We start from the raw sequence: 16,707 nt of genomic DNA, 5'->3' as shown, positions 1-16,707 counted from the left end.
GCCCCTCCTCTGCTCTCACTGTGTCTATCTTTCTCAAAAATAAATAAACATTAAAAAAAATTAAAAAACAAAACTCTTCTATGCTCTAGGGTCTAAATTTGGGCTTTCGATCAATGGCTCCCAACTTGAAGTACAGGCACATCTTGTTTTATTGTGCTTTACAAATACTGTGGGGTTTTGTTTATTTGTTTTTACAAATTGAAGGTTTGTGGCAACCCTATGTTGAGCAAGCCTATCAATGCCATCTTTCCAACAGCATTTGCTCATGTCCTGTCTCTACATCACATTTTGGTAATTCTTACAATATTTCAAACTTTTTTTTAATCATTACTATATTTCTTATGGCGATTTGTGATCACTGATCTTTGATGTTACTATCCTAATTGTTTTGGGGCACTCGGAATCATATTCACATAAGATTGCAAACTTAATTGATAAATGTTGTGTGTGTTCTTACTGCTCCACCCACCAGCTGTTTCCCCGTCTGTCTTCCTCTCCTGGGGCCTCCCTGTTCCCTGAGACACAATATTGAAAGTAGGCCAATTAATAACCCTATAATGGCCTCTAAGTGTTCAAGTGAAAAAAGAGTCAGTTGATGTGGCGAACTTTATTGCAGTGGTCTGGACCCAACCTACAAACCCACAAGGTACACCTGTATGGGAAGACAAGTTCCTGAGGTACCATTTTCAACATTTCCAAAAAGATATAGCTAACACCTTACTTAAAAAAAAAAAAACAAAACCCACAACCTAATTATCTAGAATACTACTGAAAAGCAAAACAGAAACCACCAATGTTCATCAGACCCTCACTTCAACTTGTAATCAACCTTAAATATGAATACAATTCCAACAATCTCGGTTAGATTTAAAGAGACTGTTGCTTGAGGCAAGCACATCACATGGAAAAGGAAGCCCTTAAAACAGCTATGGCCGAATCCAGCTCTCTGGTCACATGTTCGCAACCTCCTCAATAATCTAAGTACAGATGGTAAAAAATATTGGAGTTACCAGTTTTATCACACGAAGAACAGAAAACTGCCTGTGCCTGAAACCAGGGGCAGAGCCCTGACATGGCTTAACTAAACCAATCAATTAACAGGGAGAAACCTCTACCAACTAAGTGGATCACACATATTTAAAAGCTATAAAATAAAAGAGTTCTGTGGGAAAGTAATTATTAAAAAAGAAAAGATTATGCTCTATCCTTCTATCCTTGCTCCAACTCAATTTGAGGAATTAGAATCAAAATGGTTAAAACTGAGTTTGAGCAAATACGAATATGAAGAATAAATGTGTCACACTTACACCATCTCTAAATCTGCTGGCAGTTCACTTTCTTTTTCCCAGGTTAGTATCTCGACTGCATATCGAAACATAATAGCAAAAATGTTGTAGGTTCTTGCTATCACATCTTCTGATAAATGCACAAGAGGATCCTGAAAGAACAGAAAAAAAAAAAACAAAAACAAAAAACGCAACCATCTTAAATGCACATTAATTCTCATCTTCCCTTACCTCAAAATACTAATGTAAACAGCCGGCTGATCTTCCAGCTTCGGCTTCTCTTCAGTTTGAGCCTGTACATTACATCCTACCAAATCCAGTTTCCTAAAACACTTTGTTCATAATGATCCCAATTACTGAATCAAAAATGTTCAATGGCACCCCAATGCCTAATGCATAAATCTAAACATTTTAGAATGGCATTCCAAGATCTTTAAAACTTAACATCAAACCATCTTTATAGCTTCGTATCCTCCTAATCCCAATTTCCAGAATAAACAAAGGAATGTTATCCAAGGGCAGACCAGCAATATTTAGTTTTACAGGTATGAAGGAGAGCCTGATTTTGAGGATTCTAAAGGGAAGAAATCAACAAAGTCTGAAAACTACCCCTTGATTCCCTTGTCTACTTTATTTCATCAGAGCACGTTGCGTATGCATGGAACAGAGAACTTTGCATCTTATACTTAACTGGGAGTATGTCACAAAATTTCTAGGTTATGTGAAAAAGTATTACTATAAACATACACTGAGTTTATCATACCTTTTAGGCAAAATGTTTTACACGATTTTAATCTTTATGCTTTATCTTAAATCTAAACATGTTATTTAGCTTAGTGGCTAGTTAGTGTTATATTCATTTCTCAAATAAGAAAATCAGTATGTTCCAACATCATAGAATAGGAATCAACACATTCTTGCAAATATACATGAAGGATACAGACATTTTTGCACATCCTCACCGAAGATAAGCCTAGTAGAACTGACACAAAACAAATGGAGAGGAGGAATAAAAAGGATGGGGGAAAAACAAGACAAAGATTCCTAAAGGAGATGGGTGTAGAGCTTGAAGAACAGAAGAAAAAGTAAGAAGAGTAAGAAGACTTTTCAAAGTCTCACAGCACTTTTTTAACCTACACAACTCTTCTCAATGGATTGCTTTATATGTCCCATGTAAGAAAATTTTTTTATCCTACCAGCATAGTTTATTTGACTATTTCTTATAGAGGCTAGAAATGATTAACAGAGTGAAACAATCCATACAAAGAAGGAACCAAACTGGGGATTCATAAAAGTATGGGTATTGATAACAATATGAACCTCATGCTACACCAAAATAGAAAGTAGAAAATTCAGTTTCCTTGGTGATATTATCTTACAATTATTCCATTTCTCACAATTACGTCCCACGTTACAAGACATCAGAGGATGAAACAATTACAACAAACAAGATTTATAAGCACGGAACAGATCCTGAAAGAGAAATTGCTGCCAATTCTTGAGAATCCAGGCCAGTAGTGTTCAAACTGTTGTACAAAATCCCAGGACCTGGTAGAGCTGTTTCCTGTTTGAGTTGTACATCAGTTTAAAAATATATAATTATCTGTATTTTAAAATAGTAATGTAAAAATATACTCTAAAATGTGTTATATTACATATTGGGGATCACCAACTGGTAACTTTGCTATTACATTGGCCAAATTTGGGGCAGGCCTAGGAATACAGATTTTTCTGCTATTTTTGGATACACATGTCAACTTCTTGAAAAATGATCACTGATTAAAAAGAATTATTTCTGCAGTGAAAGGATACTAGGCTGTGCAAGTCTACTCATATGTACAATAGTAAGTTAAACACTAAGAAAGACTTCTGCTCAAATTGCTCTTATGAGAGCATAAGTCAGTTGGAATGAGTAAATAAATGACCATCTCATCCTATGTTGTATTATCAACTATGACTAATAACTAGTTCTTTGAGTATGTTTATTTTAGAAAATACACATCTTTGTCAGTGAGTCAACTTGAGTTATTCTTCTTTCAAACCAGAAGAATACAAGGCATATTGTTAAAAAGATCATCTGTGCTTATGTTAGAAGGCAGTGGGGGTTATGGAAAACTAGTCTTTTATGTGATACACTACTATAATGTTTGAGTTTTAAAAAATGTTGTTAATGTTTATTTATTTTTGGGAGAGAGAGAAAGAGACAGAGCATGAGCAGGGGAGGGACAGAGAGAAAGGGAGACACAGAATCCAAAGTAGGCTCCAGGGTCTGAGCTGTCAGCACAGAGCCCGACATGGGGCTCAAACTCACGAACCTCAAGACCATGACCTGAGTCGAAGTTGGATGCCCAGTCGACTGAGCCACCTAGGTGCCCCATTGAATTTTTTTTAATGTAAGCATATACTGTATTATAATAATAATTTTAACTCTTATCATATGCAAATACGCTATGGATACGGAAAAATTACATTTCTCTATACTGCCCAACTAAAACTAGTAATAAACTAGAAACCAGTCATCAAAACAACCTCGCTTATTTCACGAGTTGACTTTCTAACAAGTAACTAATACACAATTCAACTTATGAAAAATAAATTCATTAATAATACCACTTTTAGTGACCACTGATAGGATAAAGATGTAGCATATGTATACAATGGAATTATTACTCAGCCATAAAAAAGAATAAAATCTTGCCATTTGAAACAATGTGTATGAATCTATAAGTTATAATGCTAAGTGAAGTAAGTCAGGCAGAGAAAGACAAATACCATATGATTTCACTCACATGTGGAATTTTTTTTTTTTTAAGTTTGAGAGAAAGAGAGAGAGCACAAGCAAGGGAGGGGTAGAGAGAGAGGAAGAGAGAGAGAATCCCAAGCAGTCTCCATGCTATCAGCATGGAGCCAATACAGGGCTTGAACTCAGAAACCATGAGATCATGACCTGAGCTGAAACCAAGAGTCAGCCACTTAACTGACTGAGCCACCCAGGTGCCCCTCATATGTGGAATTTAAGAAACAACTGAACAAAGAAAAAAGGACAAACAAAAGACGGACTCTGAAATATAGGGAATCAAATTGTTAGTTACCAGAGGGGAAGTGGGTAGGGGGACATGTGAAAATAGGTGAAGGGGATTAAGAGTACACTTAATCATGAGGAGCACTGAGTAATGTGTAGAATTGTTGAAACACTATATGGCACACCTGAAGCTAATATAACACTGTATGCTAATTATACAGGAATAAAAAAATAATACCACTTTTATCTGTTACTATTAAGATTTTTAAATTAGACTTTTATGAAAAAAAAATTCCACTGCTAAAAATTACTTTAAAAATCAGTGCAATGTAGCATCATCAACAATAGCCAAATTATGAAAGAAGCCCAAATGTCTATCCACTGGTGAATGGAAAAAATGTGGTATATGTATATGTATGCGTGTGTGCGTGCGCGCGCGCACACACACACACACACACACACACACTGGAATATTACTCAGCCATAAAAAAGAATGAAATCTTACCATTTGTAACAATGTGGATGGAGCTAGAGAGTATTATGCTAATGGAAATAAGTTAGTCAAAGACAAATATCATACGATTTCACTAACATGTAGAATTTAAGAAACAAAACAAATGAACAGGGGGCAGGAATAAAGACAGGCAAACCAAGAAACAGACTTTAAAAAAAATTTTTTTTTAAGTTTATTTACTTATTTTGAGAGAGACAGAGACAGCACAAGTGGGGAAGGGACAGAGAGACAGGGAGAGAGAAACCCAAGCAGGCTCTGTGCTGTCAACTTAGAGCCCAATGTGGGGCTCGAACTTACAAAATGTGAGATCATGACCTGAGCTGAAACCGGAGTCAGATGCTCAACTGACTGAGCCACCCAGGTGCCCCACCAAGAAACAGACTCTTAACCATAGAGAACAAACTGATGGTTACTAGAGAAGAGGTAGGTGAGGGATGGGGTAAATAGGTAATGAGTATTAAGGAGGACACTTGCTATGATGACCACTGGGTGTTGTATGTAAGTGATGAATCACTATGAATCACTAAAATCTATACCCGAAGCTAATATTCCACTGGCTAACTAACTGGAATTTAAATAAAAATTTGGAGAAAAAAATAAAATCAGGGCAATACACTGTTAAAAAGTTCCATTATTGGAGTTCAAATTACCATTAAGACGCTCTGGGTGGCACCTGGGTGGTTCAGTTGGTTAAGTGTCTTGAGTCTTGATTTCAGTTCAGGTCATGATCTCATGGTTTGTGGGTTCGAGCCCCACATCGGGCTCTGTACTGACAGAGCTGAGCCTGCTTGGGATTCTCTCTCCGCCCCTCCCCTTCTCGCATTCTTGCATGTGCTCTCTCTCTCAAAATAAACTTAAAAAAAAAAAAAAAAAAGACTTTGGGCAAGTTTTTAAATCTCTCTAAAACCCAAGCTTCTGCGGCTATAAAATCTCTGTAACAGCAGTACTTATCTAACAGGACTGTTCTGAGAATTAAATGAGATAAAGTATAGTACTTGGCATAATTTTTAGCTATTAATAATCACAAATCTGCATTCATTTGAGATGAGAGCAGTATCGATAAGGGAAAATTTCAGGTAAAAAAAAGTCTTCACTGAGGTCGTTCATTCAGTGCATTTGTTACTGAATTAAATTTCATTCCAAAAAGGTTTTACAGCAACTTAAGAATACATCAGTGTAATGAGACAGTATTAAAAAAAATAGATGTACAAAGTGGGCAAAACCAGAATAAAGGTAGGAAAATTAGGTGATAATATGTTTACTGTAAAGGCAGATCATATAAATTTCCAAATAGCTACTACACACAGGCACTGTTTCCAAACATTTGGCTCTGTTTCCCAGAAGCCTCAACAAAAGGAAACGGAATCAGTTACCAGACCCATAGCAAGAGAAACATAACACTTCCTAATGCAGAGACGGAAGAGAAACTTCTTATAGGTCCTATGAAGATGATCAAAAGAGACAGTCCAGACTCCCTACTTATCCCCATGCCCAAAGGGTCCATTGGAAACCTGGCTGGGCATTTACTGTTGCCACAGTGATGGGAGATGCTACTGCCAGTTAGTGAGTGGGAAATAAGTAAACACAATGCTTCTGACAGCATGTATCTGGGGTCAGCAAACTTTTCCTGTGAAGAGTCAGATACTAAGTCTTTTAGTTTTTGTAGTCTACAGGGTATTTGTTACAGCTGCTCAATTTTGCTGTTGCAGTGGAAAAGCAGTTATAGACAATGCACAATTAAACATACCTGTGTTGCAGTACAGTTTTGTTTATAGACACCAAAATCTGAATTTCCTACCATTTTCACATGCCACAGACACCATCCTATTGATTTTTTCCAAATATTTAAAAATATAAAAACCATTCTTAGTTTATGATGGTGCCAGTAACGGGCCTCTATGGGGCCATAGTTTGCTGATCCCTGGCCTATATAACAACAACAAAAGTCCCATCCCAAATGCCAAGAGTTGAGAAGATCCATGGAACTGCTAAACATTATCCCTAGAGAAGTGTATTATCAAGTATATACTTGATAATATACAGCTATATTTTTTCCAACTTTTTTCTTAAGATGCAGGCTAAACGTATAATAAAAAATTACATTCAATAAAAACAATTCTATGACAGACTAAAAAAGTACATTGCAAATATTTTATAGCTTTCTTCCATTTTAAGCATAAAAGATAAAAAAAAACCTAGATATATGTATAAATTTACTGAGTGGGGACCAGGAATGCTAAACAAAATGCTATTTTAAAAATAGCTTCTCTTACAGTTTTATCCTTGAGGACTTCATTTCTCTTAACTGAATTCTTAAATTGGAATTAAATGGCAGAGTGTGGAGGTTTATTCTCTGTCAAGTTGCTGCAGTATAGATTCTCCAGGCAGAACCATATAACTTAAGCCAGGCAGGCAATCTTGCTAACATCTTCCTAACAGGAAATTAACTCAAGTCGTCAATATTTGATAGCTACCCAACTTATGTACGAGTATAAAGTCAACAGAGTAACTGCAAGCAAATTTTATTCAAAAATTATTTTCAGTCTATCTAAAACAAAGACTAAAAGGTAACAAAAGTCCTAAGATTTTTCTAAGTAATTTATTGAGGTGAAATTCACAGAACAGAAACCTAACCATTTTAAAGTAAACTAATTGGTGGTATTTAGTACATTCATAATATTGTACCACTACCGCCTTTCTATAGTTCCAAAACATTTCTATTACTTCAAAGTAAAACCCCCTACCCATTAAGCAGTTTTTGCCATTCTCCCCTTCCCCAGCCCTTGGCAACCACCAGTGTGTGTTTTGTCTACAAGTTTACCTATTTTGGGTATTTTATATAAATGGAATCAGACAATATGTGTTCTTTTGTGTCTGGCTTCCTTCACTTAGAATAATGTTTTGGAGGTTCATCCAAGTTGTACCAGGGATCAGTATTTCATTCCTTTCTATGTCTGAGTAATAGTACGTTATCTGTACACCACAATTTGTCTATCCATTCATCTATTGATAGACATTACAGTTGATACTCATTTGAACACCTGCTTCCAGTGCTTTTGGGTATATACCTAACAGTGAAACTACAGGCTCATATGGCAATTCTATGTTTAATCTTTGGAGGAATAGTCAAACTGTTCCACGGCTCTGAATTATTTTGCATCCCCTTTAGGCATGTACCCTGCAGGGCTCCACTTTTTCTACATCTTCACCAACACATACATTCCTTTTTTTCTGATTATAGCCATCTTAGTGGGTGTGAAGTGGTTTCAATTTGCATTTCCCTAACAACTAATGATGCTGACTATGTTTTCATATGTTTGTTGGTCATGTGTATTATATCTTCTTTGGAGAAATGTCTATTCAAGTCCTTTACCCATTTTTGTGTTGTTTGTGGTTCTGTTGTTGAGTTGTAAGATATATACCCTGAATACGAAACCTTTCTCAGATACATTAAGTCCCCCCTTAGCCATGGTTTTGGTCACCACCAGGTCAGTTGGGAGACTGGAAGCAGATACTCTTTCTTCTGAGGCATGGTCAGAAGGTCAACAGTAGCCTAACTTTATGTCACAATGCCTATGGCCTTCACCTCACTTCATCTCATCAAAGTAGGCATTTTATCATCTCACATCATCACAAGAAAGGTAGGTACAGTACAATATTATGAGAGCAAGTGAGTGAGCGCTCACTCACCTAACTTCTATTATGATATACTGTTATAATTGTCCTATTTTATTATTAGTTATTACCAGTCTCTTACTGACAAAAAATTAGACTTTATAAATTAAACCTTATCATAGGTATGTATGAATAAGAAAAAAAATAGTATCTATAGGGTTCAGTACTATCCACAACTTCAGATATCAACAGGGGGTCTTGGAACACACCCTCCATGGATAAGGTGGGACTACTGTATATGATTTGCAAATGTCTTCTCCCATAGTTTTATACCAGTCTTCATTTTTTTAAATTAAAAGTACAGCTCTTTTTGTCAAATATTTGTCTTGTATTTTTACAAATGGAAATCCAATCCAATATATAAAAGAGATAAAAATGGAGCTCCTCCAATAGAAGTAGAGAAATCTGAAACTCTAATCACTGGGTGTCTGTTGCAAATCCTACACCACATTTGCCTTACACGAGGCAAATGAAACACAAAATATATGTTTTTCATAGCACTCAATCATTTCACACAAATTTTAATCTGTCCTAAGCACAGTGGAACACAGTCTAAAAGACTCTGTCCTGCACCATAAAGTGCAGGTCAAATATTTGAGACTTGTAAGGTATGAGGACCAGGAAGTACTATTAATGTTCACTTGCCCCAAATCTGTAGCAGAGCTGCTAACGATGCATAAGTACTTTGAATGTATCTACTTCTCTATCATTTAAAAATAAAATCTGAAATGAGGGTGTTGAATCAAACATCAAACTGTCAGAAATAGCAGCAGAGATTTAAGTATTTATTTAGTAAGAGCCTACTATATCATTACAAATATCATTTAGAGAAAATAATGCAGAATCAAGAATTTTAAAAAGCACATATTTACAGCTGGAGTGACTGTAATTTGTACTTTGCTATTTATACTTGGTCTCATCACATATCCAATGACACTGATATGCCAGATGGTGATTAGAATTGGCTCCCACGTATAGTTACAGAAAAGAAGGGTACCTGGCCTACAAAATCTTAGTCACAACACAAATATACAAAAAACAACAAAATTAATCTATACACATAGGAAAAATAATCTTTCAGTAATAAATGAGGACTTAAAACAAAACCTCAAATAGAAGTCCAAATTAAATTAAACTTCCAGAATGACAAGTGAGTACTAATAGCAACGGTATGACATCCATAAAATGTAAAAGACCTTTCAAAGTAGGTCTAGTCACTGGTAAGAGCGACAGGACTATTTTGCTTATTCATTTCTCATAACCTAGTTCCTATGTCTGAAAATATTTCAAACTTGTGGTTAAAACAGTATTTCCTTAAAAACAACTTTGTGAAAACGTTTTTACCTCTTCTTCCTCAATTTCAGAGGTGTTAAGTTCATGTTTTTGACAGTAAGGACCCTCTTTCCAAGCTTCAGTATCACCACAGTCACAGAAACCTCCACCTCCTGACGTTGTCATCTTGAAAAAAAATTGTAAAGTATCTTGTCAATAAGTATTTACTGAGGGCTATCAGATTATAAATAAGAATAGCAAGTGCTAAGGAAATAACATCGCTAAAATGTTTCATTTCTTTTGAGGAGTAAAATGAAATAAAATGCCAAACCTCTTGATGTTTTAAAGCTTAAATAAGCCTAAATTAAGTGATTCTGAAATGAAATAAGCTACTTTGTAGTGTCTAGTCTAGTTTAAAGAGGTAAAATGTGCCTACCTACATGACTTCCTTAATTAGGAAAACCAACAGGGTTTTCCTGCTGGGCTTTGGTACAATGTTGGTATTAATGTCACCTGGTTACAGTGCTCTAATGTAATATAACAGATTCAAGAGCTGTAAAGACTACTATGGTTATTTTTCCCTAGAAGATTGTTGCATCTGATAAGAGAAAATCACCAACAAAACCTACAGAAATAGTTTGTTTTTCTTTTTCTAACACCCTCTAAATAGCATTCTTGGACAAGGAAAGCAGCTCAGGAAATGTAAAGTGGATTGTCTGGTCAGAAAAGGTTTTCACCATCTGCAGTGTTCAAGAATTATTCATACTTCCCTAAGATATGGCAATGATTCAAGGAATCTAGCAAGATACAACTCATTAATTATAGGAAATTCTACCTTAAAAAAATACTGCACGAGAGAGTTTTAGGAGTGGGTATTTGCTGCAAATTTCAGAACGAGCCCTATTACATACTGTCCAAAGAAAGTATCTGTTATATATAAAAATATAATTAATGTAAATCCACAAGTGACAATTATTCCCAGGGGCTGCAGGGATATATGCCAAAACACAAACAAACAAACAAAAAAACCCCACAAAAACCCCACAAACCATGAGGAGGCAGCCATTTGGAAAATGATAACCCTATAGTTTTTATTCTTCTTCTGGTTACCCGAGATATAGATAGAACAGCTTAAAGAAAACTGGGATTCTCTTACTGACTTCTGAAAATAAAAACATACAAAGACACAAGGGGTCTTAATTTTGTAGCTGCTTTAGTTCATTATTAGCAATACTCGGGTAGAGTGAAAAAAAACAAACAAACAGGAGGAAAAGTCCTGAGCCAACAGGGCTCCTGAATTAATAATAAGATTGCAATATTCCCTCTACTATTTCATTTGAGGGTGAAAAGTTCCAGCTACTAACACTTCCTTAACTTTTGAATGCTCACGGCTTTGCCTTCAATTTCTAGTAGAGGAACCAGGACAGGCTTAGGACAGACTTAGCATAAACTGTCTTTGTTCATATCCTTGATTTAAAAGCAAACATACCTGACTTTTTGCAAAGTACTGACTGCATTATAGCAGTAGAAAAATAATAAAATAGGTGGGTCTTATGTTCTGGAGTTGGGCCCTCTTCCACGATGTAGTAGATGCCTCTTTAATATTAAGAAATGACAAATCTTCTGTAGACAATGACCAACAAAGCATTTCCTAAATGTATAATCCTGACACTTCCTTACTCCTTTTCTCCCATGTCCTTCCCTTTCCTTTACCTCTCATCTTTATCCTCTAATTTTTGATAACCTTCTGCATAAACCTAGAATTATGAAGATAATAAACAATAAGAAAATAGCAAAACAAACTAGCTGAAAAGCAATATGCAGGAGCTGATATCTGTGCTGTCTTTCCTAAACCATGTATTCAGGAAGCCTGGATTCATAATTCATTTCTACACTGCTATCATATGTTTAATGGTGTTAAAATAACACATTTCTTAAACCAGTCTCCCCCATTTTAGTGTTAAATCTTGGAATTTAAAAAAGACAGAAAAGGTATCTAATATAAAATTTAATAGTGGGTATGGTTATTATCTGGGCATTACTAACCCTATATCGATGGTCTCTGTGAATACTTCCCAAAAAGCACTCCATGCATAAAACACAAGTTGGATCAACTGCACAGTCTCTGTAAAGTTAAAGAAAAAAAAAAAAATCAGAGTGTCATAAAATAACTGTATATATCACAACATAATATTTCAATTGGAATCCATCCTAGAAGAGCCAGAATAGGGAAGTGCTTTGGTGTTAGAAGGAAATATTATTCTCAAAGATCTGTGAGATCTTTGAGCAATGAAGTCAGCTTAAGAACCTGCTTCTCATTCTGGATATGTAGATGTGTAGATCTCACACTAGATTTGGGGATATCAAATTCCCATTTCATTTCAGTCGTTTCATTTGCTTTCATCATACTGCCAGCTAGACACATTTACAGATCATATCCTACACAAAAGAATCCCTACACTTCCATGAAATGAGATGGGGAGTTAGGAACATCTTTAAATTTCACCTTAGCCTAGTTCCTGTATCCTGATAGGCAACCATTCTACTGTGCTTATTGTGTGCCCTTTTAGTTGTGTGTGTTTTTGCAAAATGTATTTGAGTGCATGTATTTTTTTTTTTTTTTTTTGGTGCAAAAAGGTGATTTTATTAAAGCACAGGACAGGACCCGTGTTGGCAGGAAAAGCTGCCTGAGTGCATGTATTTTTAATGCATGTTAACTCTCATTGTGTTATATATCTCATCGTTACATTTACACGTCTGTAACATAATCCATTCATTTTGTATGTGTACATCTGATTTGCTGTTTCCAATGGCTACATAGTATGCTATGTCATGTACCCAAAATATTTTCTCTCTCTACTCTCCCTGCACTGGACACCTGGACAACCTCCAAAGCCTTTCTACTATACAATGCTGTAATAAACATCGTGTAAATGTTCTCTTACAGATATGTCTGCGACGTTCTTTGGCATATAAACTCAAGAGCAGAATTTCTGGGTCATAATTCATGTTAAGTTCTTATTCTGAGTGCCATGCTACAGTCCAGAGTGGCTACATACCCCCATCAGTGTATGAGGGTTTTTACAGCCCTGCATCTTCATCAGCATTTGGTTTTATCTGGTTTTCTAATATGTGCAAGGCCAACATATTTGAAATAATGTCATATTGTTTTAATCTGCATGTCCCTGGTCGCTAGTATCTTTGAGCAATTCTTTATATGCTTATTACTTTTGGGGCTTCCTTTTCTATAAATGGTCTTTGCCCATTTTTCTGCTGGGATTGCTTTCTTTTATCTTATTTGCAGAATCTAATCTAGAGGATAATGGCACCTGGCAATATTAAACATTGCAAATATTGTCTCCTGTTTGTCACTTGTGTATTAATTTTGCCTATGGGGTCCTTTGTTAAATAGTACTACCTATTCTGATGCAATTAAATTCACATACACACACATGCAATTGGTTTACACTGTGAGGTTTTAGGAAGTTCTTTCCCCAACCCCAAGTCACAAAAATATTCCTCTTTTTCTTCTATTCATCTTTTGGTTTTATCTTCCACATTTAGGTGGAATACAACTGTACCTTTGTATATCATGTAGAATAAGGTTTTATTTCTCAATATATACTGAGCTATTTTTTTCCAACACCATCTACTAAATGATTTAACTTTTATCTATTGGTTATGGGGTCATCTTTATAAAGCTCCCACATCTCCTTTGGTCTATAAGCTCTCTAATATGTGTCAGTGATTTATTTGTTCTTACACCATACCAAACTGTATTACTATGGCTTTGTAGTAGGTCTTAATATGTGGCAGGTTAAGTTCCCTTTTATTCTCTTTCGAAAATGCTGGCTCAGCTATTCACAAACTCTTCTTTATTCTTGGACACATTACTTAGGATAAGTGTATAGAGTGCCTCAAAAATACCCAGCTAAAATTTTGACAGAGATTACTTAGAATTTATTGATAAGCTTCAAGAGTAAGAACATCATTATAAGAGTAAATTATCACATCCATGATTCTTTCTTAAGTCTTTTACTGAAGTTGTAAAGTTTTCTTTATATGAATCCTTATATTCTTGATTAGACTAATATCTAGGTACTCTCTAGGTTTTATTTTAAATAAGTATTTTTTCAAAATCTCATTTTCTAGGCAGTCTCTCCTTTGCTGTCCTGCCCACTGCTCCCTTGTGGTATATTCAATAAACTTCCAATCTCCTTTAAAAAAAAAACTCATTTTCTAGTTGCTTAAGGATGATGAAAAGAAACAGTATTGATTTTTAGTATCCTTGATGAACTCAAGGCAGTTCTTTTTTTTTTTTTTTTTTAATTTTTTTTTTCAACGTTTTTTATTTATTTTTGGGACAGAGAGAGACAGAGCATGAACGGGGGAGGGTCAGAGAGAGAGGGAGACACAGAATCGGAAACAGGCTCCAGGCTCCGAGCCATCAGCCCAGAGCCCGACGCGGGGCTCGAACTCACGGACCGCGAGATCGTGACCTGGCTGAAGTCGGACGCTTAACCGACTGCGCCACCCAGGCGCCCCGAACTCAAGGCAGTTCTAATAGTTTGTTGATTCTGTTTTGTTTTCTCCCGGAGTAAGTGAGTATACAGCCTGTATGTAATGACAATTTTCTCTTTCCTTACAATCTTTACACCGTTTTGTTTTTCTTCTTTTATGCTGTTGACAAGAACCTCCAGTAATATATTAAACAACAGCAGTAATAGTAGGCATCTTCGCCTTACTTTAAATATTAAAGTAAAACATCTCTAAAGGGTATCCATTAGTATTATGTTCCCAGTAGGTTTACAAAGAAAGTGCTCTTCTACAAAAAAATCAAGAATATATCTTGCCTTTCCTATATAAACTTCAAGCTAATCAAAGGAATGAGGAGGGACCGTTTTTCTTCTATAGAAGACAAGCTAACAGACAAAAAACTAAGAATATTTTTCTACCCCCTAATAAAAAATAATGATCTAGATAACAAGCATCAGTGACTGCTAAAACATTAGATAAAAAGGATAACGAAGACCTTTATAATGGTTGCATCTGCAAGATACCTAAACCCACTGATCATCTTAAACAAAAAAACCAGACAAGCATAATGTGCTTCCTGACATGAAGAATTAAGAAGTTACACATCAGTATTCATGAAGTTAGTATTCATACCCCCCTCCAATACTACATAACAATTTAATTATGCCTAAATACCTGTTCAGAGGAAATACAGGGCATAAAGAAACATGTTAAGCAACACCATGGGGACACAACAAACAAATCCAGAATGTGGAAAATTCCACAGAACAAATGACCCATTTTCTTAGGGACATAACTGGAAAAGAAAAGAAAAGGAAAAAAAAAAAAAAAAAGAGGGAGAGAAGCTATTATAGATTAAAAGGAAAAATGAGGAATAACAGCCAAATGCAAGGTGTGAACTTTGAATCCACATTTATGAGTCAATCAGGACAATTTCCACTCAGGCTAGATATTAGATAATGTTAAGGAATTAGTGTTAATTTTTTAGGATGTTAATGGTTGTAGAGAAAAAAGCTATATTCTGAGGACTCATAAGAAGACATGCAGTCTGGAATTTGCTTTAAAATAATCCGGCAGGGCAAGAAAAAAAAGTGTGTGTGTGTATACGTGTGTATAAAAAGAGTTGCCATATTACTGGTGATTGCTGAAGCTGAGCAATGAGTACATGTCAGATCTATAACATCATTCACTCTACTTTTAATATGTTTGAAAATGTCCATAATAAAGCTTCTAAAAATCTAACACCCAAATATTCAATAGTTTTATATATACTTTGCTCAGAATTTATATCATAAACAATTACTGAAGTTTATAAAATGCTTTATAGTACAAATCAGGAAAACATTTTTTTCTTCTCTCAACTATTAAAATGGTGAATTACATTAATAATTGTTTTAAAGATGAACTGTCTGGATTCCTGAACTAAACACCATTTGATTACGATGCATCACTCTTCTAGAATATTCTTAGATGCAGACAAGCTGATATTTTATTCAGGATCCTTTCAGCTACATTAATGAAAAAAACGGTTTTATGTCTTGAATTTATCAGGGATTGAAATCAAGATTATATTAGCCTCATGAAGAGTTAAGGCAGTTTTCACTCTTTTTCCATTTTCTGTAGTAACTTGTGTAAGAGAGGAATTTTCCTTTGAAATTGTTAGAACTTACCTATAAAGTCATCTAGGTATGGGGTTTGTGGGAGGGAAGATATCTGATTACCATTCTAATGTTTCTCATACTGTATTCAAGTTGCCTATCATTTTTCTATGAATTTATCCATTTCATCTAGGTTTTTAAAATTTTTGAAGAACTTAGTTGTTCATAATTCTCATATTTCAAAGGTTAACAAACTTTCTTGGTTCATGGCACCTTCAGTGTCTCTATATTTCTTTTTTTTCAGGGTACCCGTTGACTAAAAGAAACATGTAATTGTTCTGCTCATCAAATAGACTCAAACAACTTAGTACCTATTGGGTACTAGACAATTTTTCAACTCCTAGAATCAAATTGTGGACACTGCAACCTTCATTGCCTGTTCCACGAAGTATCTGCTTCCAATCACAGCAATGTAGAGGACCTAGCTTGGCAAGATATGATATCATCAAAAGAAACGCAGTATGATTTTCAATTTTCATTTTGAATCTTATGTACTACATTCTCTTTTTCTTATTCAGTCTTGCAAGAAAAATGGCATAACAATTCCAGAGTCAGTACATCTTTTTTTAATTAAAAAAAATTTTTTTTAACGTTTATTTATTATTGAGAGACAGAGAGAGACAGAGCGTGAGCAGGGGAGGGGCAGAGAGAGAGGGAGACACAGAATCTGAAGCAGGCTCCAGGATCTGAGCTGTCGGCACAGAGCCCCGACATAGGGCTCGAACTCACAAACTGTGAGATCAT

At 35.4% G+C, this 16,707-nt stretch overlaps 1 protein-coding gene across 14 annotated transcripts in view; it reads right to left on the bottom strand.

Moving 5' to 3' along the window:
* UBR2 (ubiquitin protein ligase E3 component n-recognin 2) overlaps positions 1–16,707 on the bottom strand; it is a 125,619-nt gene that overhangs the window by 75,877 nt on the left and 33,035 nt on the right. For 13 of the 14 annotated variants that reach the window (XM_058733980.1, XM_058733975.1, XM_058733976.1 and 10 more), the window contains 3 exons: positions 11,816–11,894; positions 9,842–9,955; positions 1,308–1,438 (listed from right to left, as the gene is read on the bottom strand). In XM_058733980.1, coding sequence (XP_058589963.1) covers positions 1,308–1,438; positions 9,842–9,955; positions 11,816–11,894 — 324 coding nt within the window. The remainder of the gene's footprint in view (positions 1–1,307; positions 1,439–9,841; positions 9,956–11,815; positions 11,895–16,707) is intronic. The other variant, XM_058733973.1, reaches the window with a different exon arrangement.

Source organism: Neofelis nebulosa, chromosome 6 (genome assembly GCF_028018385.1).
Source record: "Neofelis nebulosa isolate mNeoNeb1 chromosome 6, mNeoNeb1.pri, whole genome shotgun sequence".
NCBI classification, from domain to species: domain Eukaryota; kingdom Metazoa; phylum Chordata; class Mammalia; order Carnivora; family Felidae; genus Neofelis; species Neofelis nebulosa.
Note: the sequence above shows the minus strand (reverse complement) of the source record. Positions and strands in the feature narration are given on the sequence as shown.